Here is a 3,890-nt window from a genome sequence, read left to right on the forward strand (position 1 = left end):
TCAGTTGCCATCCATGACTGACGAGCAGCCAGCAGGAAAAAATTACTTGAACCTTACCTTAATTGAACCCTCTGAGAAAATAATTATATATATATATATATTATTTTTTTTTTATTATTTTATTTTTTTTTTTATACTCAATGACAGAATTTTCATTTTTGGGTGAACTATCCCTTTAATGTCCCCAACATCCTCTGTAGTTCTATTTAGCAACTTGTTAGCAGCCGCCTTTTACAAGAAAGTAAAAGCTTAAATGTTGCACTGAAAAGGGTAAGCTACTACTTACTAGTTCACAGCACATTGTGTTTATAATCATTCTCTTGCAAACTATTCTAACTCAAACTTTTAAGGTATTTATTAAATAAGGATTGAAATAATTTATTTATAGCCTATATTTATCATTTTACTTCTGCTAATTGTATTTAGGCTTAAGTTGGGAAGATTTGAAAAAATTATCATGATGAGAAAAACGTGAAATTATAAACTTTTGATGGTCTCAGAGCTTATTTTCTGCAATATTCCAAAAGCCATTGGAAAAATACAGTTGGATTTTTGTCGATGGAACCAGGGTAATGCCAACTTCCGGTTTGGCCCACAAAAATACATCATCACTGCAGCCCTCTATACTGATGAAGATGCATATACTGATGTACAAAATTGTGTAAAGTATCAATCAACAAAAAATATTTTCATTTGAATAAGGTACAAAATAATCACATCCAATTGAATTATTTCTAAAAAAGAGCATATGCAGTGTTGATGTGGCTGATTTATCAGCAGCCATTACCATGAATGATTGCATGCAGTTGACTGCAGGACTCATGTGATTATGATTATGTCTCAATACTCTTGACATGCAAGCCACCGCATCTTCATCTTCAGCATATAAGACCTCTTTGGAGTAACAATAAGGTCAGACTGAATTTGTGGCGTCTCTCTGAACAGAAAGCTGGCTCTTTCTTACAGTGGGTGGTTGATGTGGGGTTGACCCTGAGGTCAAACAGTGGTGACCCGACGGACTGTCTTTCCTCCCTTGTAGTACAAGTTAGAAAAATCTTCCTCTTTCTGATTTTGAGAGCGGAAAATGATGATATCAGGAACCTGTTGACAACAATAGATCAATTTTGCATTCATTTAAATGTTTCATCCTGGCATGGTGGTTCCCCTAGTGTCTATGATGATTATGAACCTGGCAGTTTCAGCCTGAGGTAAGAAAATATGATTTCTTGAGAGTTCAACAGTTTCAAATGAAATGCTTAAAAATTACAAGGTTGTTTCCTGAAAATGACCCAGCATACAATTAGCATTAATGTGATTTTTTTTCTGAATTATCTAAAAATACTATGTAATTGTATGTAATCACAGTAAGATTACAGAAAGTATAAGACACTTTCAGAAAAAAAATGATTACATCAAAGTATCATTGTGCATCATTTACAGTACTTAATTGTTTGACTGAATCTTCCTTCACAAATAGTATGGAGAGATGATCAGTGTTTTCCCCAGGTGTGAGACAGAAGACTTTAGACTGAGGTGTCAGAAATCCACCACTAGTTTTGAATAATGCAGAGGCTGTAATTCTCTCTCCTCTTACCCGCGGAGGGCTGATGATGTTTATCGTGCTGTCTGCTCTGTTCCTGAGCTCATGGTGCCCTGAACCTGAGGGGTGAAGAGCAGTTGTGTGTGTGACTTTACATCTTACAGACATAAATAACACTGCACAGTGTGCTCTTATGCTGCACTGAAATACAAAAATCATATTCAGTATGCTTGTCTAGTTTCTCATATTTAAAATTAAGATAGTAAGCTTTGTACCTTTTTTATATTCACTTATAATATTTTTTTTTTTTTTAAACAACGTTTCAGAGAGAGAAATATCTGTTTTTGGTCATGTTTTCTAGTACAAATATGTAAACATTCTTGCATCAAGATACATTTACTTGTAATTCAAACAAAGATTATATGTTTTACAATATATGTTTTACAAGAGAACACTATTTCTGTCATGACAACTCTCAGAGGGATTGGCATGGTAATGTACATGACAATGTTAATGTATTTGGTCTTGGCGGAATAGATCTGCTACACTGCTGCGGCAGAGCAAGTACTGACACTTGCAACTGCCAATACATCCACAACATGCTGCTGTGAGCATGTAAGAAATACTGCTGCTGCAAATATAACATACATGAAATAACCCCCATATAGCATACATGAATCACCCCGTAGCAGATCTATACAGGTGGAGCTGGGTAAGGTGGAGGGTTTCTGAAGCAAGCTGCAACTGCTACGGCGAGCACTATTTATATATTTGAATGTTAATCAGCAAGCTCATTGGCTACCGATACAGGAGACAACCAATCAGCTGTGCCATGTGATAATGATGTAATTAGGTCAGATTGAGTTAGACCTATCGGACTGCGCCATCTAGAGTTTCATGCCAAAACTCTGTATTTCAGTCTTTCTACTTCAAAATTAAATTCTACTTCATTAATTAAAATTTTTTAGCACCTGTTTCTAAACCCATTTTTTTTCAGTGTGCAAAAAGCCAGCCTTATTGTGGCAAAGTTTTTATTTTTATTTTACAAAAACACTTAACTACCTTTTTGGTTAGTATTGTATATTTGATATCCCGAAAACTTGCTTTCTTGTTTCATTTCTGTAAACATATATTACATAAAGTAGACATAATTCCCCATATATTTTTGCATAACATGTCATTTCACTGGGTGTTCTGTTCGGAGATGTATTTTGGTGCTATTACTTGTTACGTCTTCAGCGTGGTATCCTAGGTTAACTTTTCCTCTGGTTTCATCAGCAACAGACATCCTCCTACTGCTTAAATTGACAGACCACAAAGAGGTGCTGGAAAGACAAACGCAATACATTCAACTTTTTCTCAAGCCACACTGTGAAAAGTGCTAACCTGCAATTATAACCTTAAAAAGCCATTGCTACTTGATTTAACTTATAAAAAATAGGTTTATTGATATAACTTATGTATAGTTGGTTTAGTAATGTTAAACAATATTTGACTGCAAAGTCAGTGGCTATGCTCCGAATGGAACACTATAGTACACTGTACTGTATAGTGTGCAGTATATATCATAAACAGTATTTTGTATGAATACTCCACATTCTGTCAAATGAAGTAGGACATCAGATTGTCTTTTGCATAAAGGAACTAGAAATATCAGTAGTATGGTAGTACGCTAAGTACTAGGGTAGCATGTCATTTTGTAGCAGTGTTTGGAATTTATGGAAAACGCTGTATTTCTCTCCAAAATGTCCATGATTTGTTTCAAGGCTGCTGTTTCAATTGCTTGAAAATGTGTAATGGTACTGCATTGTTACAGAAGATGTTGTAGTCATTAAGGTCATTCACTTGTTTGTGCAATTACTGTCAAAAACAAGCATTCAAACATAAAGCTATCTGTTCATATTACAACAGTAGTGTGATATGATTATTGTCTTTGTATGCCTGTCAGTACTAGCATTGTAGAACTGGAAAAGCAGATGCAATGCTCAGAAAGATTCACTTATGGATCATTTTCCTTCTTCTGGATGTTATATGTTCAACAGAGGTCCAACTGATGCATTCAGAAAAGCCTCAAAACATGGCATGGTATAAACAAAAATGTCTTACCTGACTTTATTTTCAGAGCTCGATTCTGTAAAAGAAAAGAGAATAACATACATGTAACTTGATATTTCTGGTTTTAACCTCAGGCAGCATTAGTCAACTGGTAGAAAACTTGACCAGCAGTGACATCTTAGTAGCTGGTGCAACAAGAGGATATGAGACAGTAGCAAATTCCAGAGTTGCATTGTGTGTGTGTGTGTGTGTGTGTGTGTGTGTGTGTGTGTGTGTGTGTGAGAGTGTGTGTGTA

The 3,890-nt window shown here is 35.4% G+C and overlaps 1 protein-coding gene across 2 annotated transcripts in view; it reads right to left on the reverse strand.

Annotated features, from left to right (window-relative positions):
* Positions 1-408: 408 nt before the first annotated feature.
* Positions 409-3,890, reverse strand: part of LOC107655816 (immunoglobulin superfamily member 5-like) — a 16,883-nt gene continuing 13,401 nt past the window's right edge. For both annotated transcript variants that reach the window (XM_016443399.1, XM_016443398.1), the window contains exons 6-9: positions 3,647-3,671; positions 2,765-2,865; positions 1,595-1,659; positions 409-1,101 (exon numbers count right to left, since the gene is read on the reverse strand). In XM_016443399.1, the coding sequence (XP_016298885.1) occupies positions 997-1,101; positions 1,595-1,659; positions 2,765-2,865; positions 3,647-3,671 (296 nt within the window). In that variant the 3' untranslated portion in view covers positions 409-996. The remainder of the gene's footprint in view (positions 1,102-1,594; positions 1,660-2,764; positions 2,866-3,646; positions 3,672-3,890) is intronic.

This window comes from Sinocyclocheilus anshuiensis, unplaced genomic scaffold (assembly GCF_001515605.1).
Source record: "Sinocyclocheilus anshuiensis isolate Anshui unplaced genomic scaffold, SAMN03320099.WGS_v1.1 scaffold1421, whole genome shotgun sequence".
In the NCBI taxonomy this organism is placed as follows: domain Eukaryota; kingdom Metazoa; phylum Chordata; class Actinopteri; order Cypriniformes; family Cyprinidae; genus Sinocyclocheilus; species Sinocyclocheilus anshuiensis.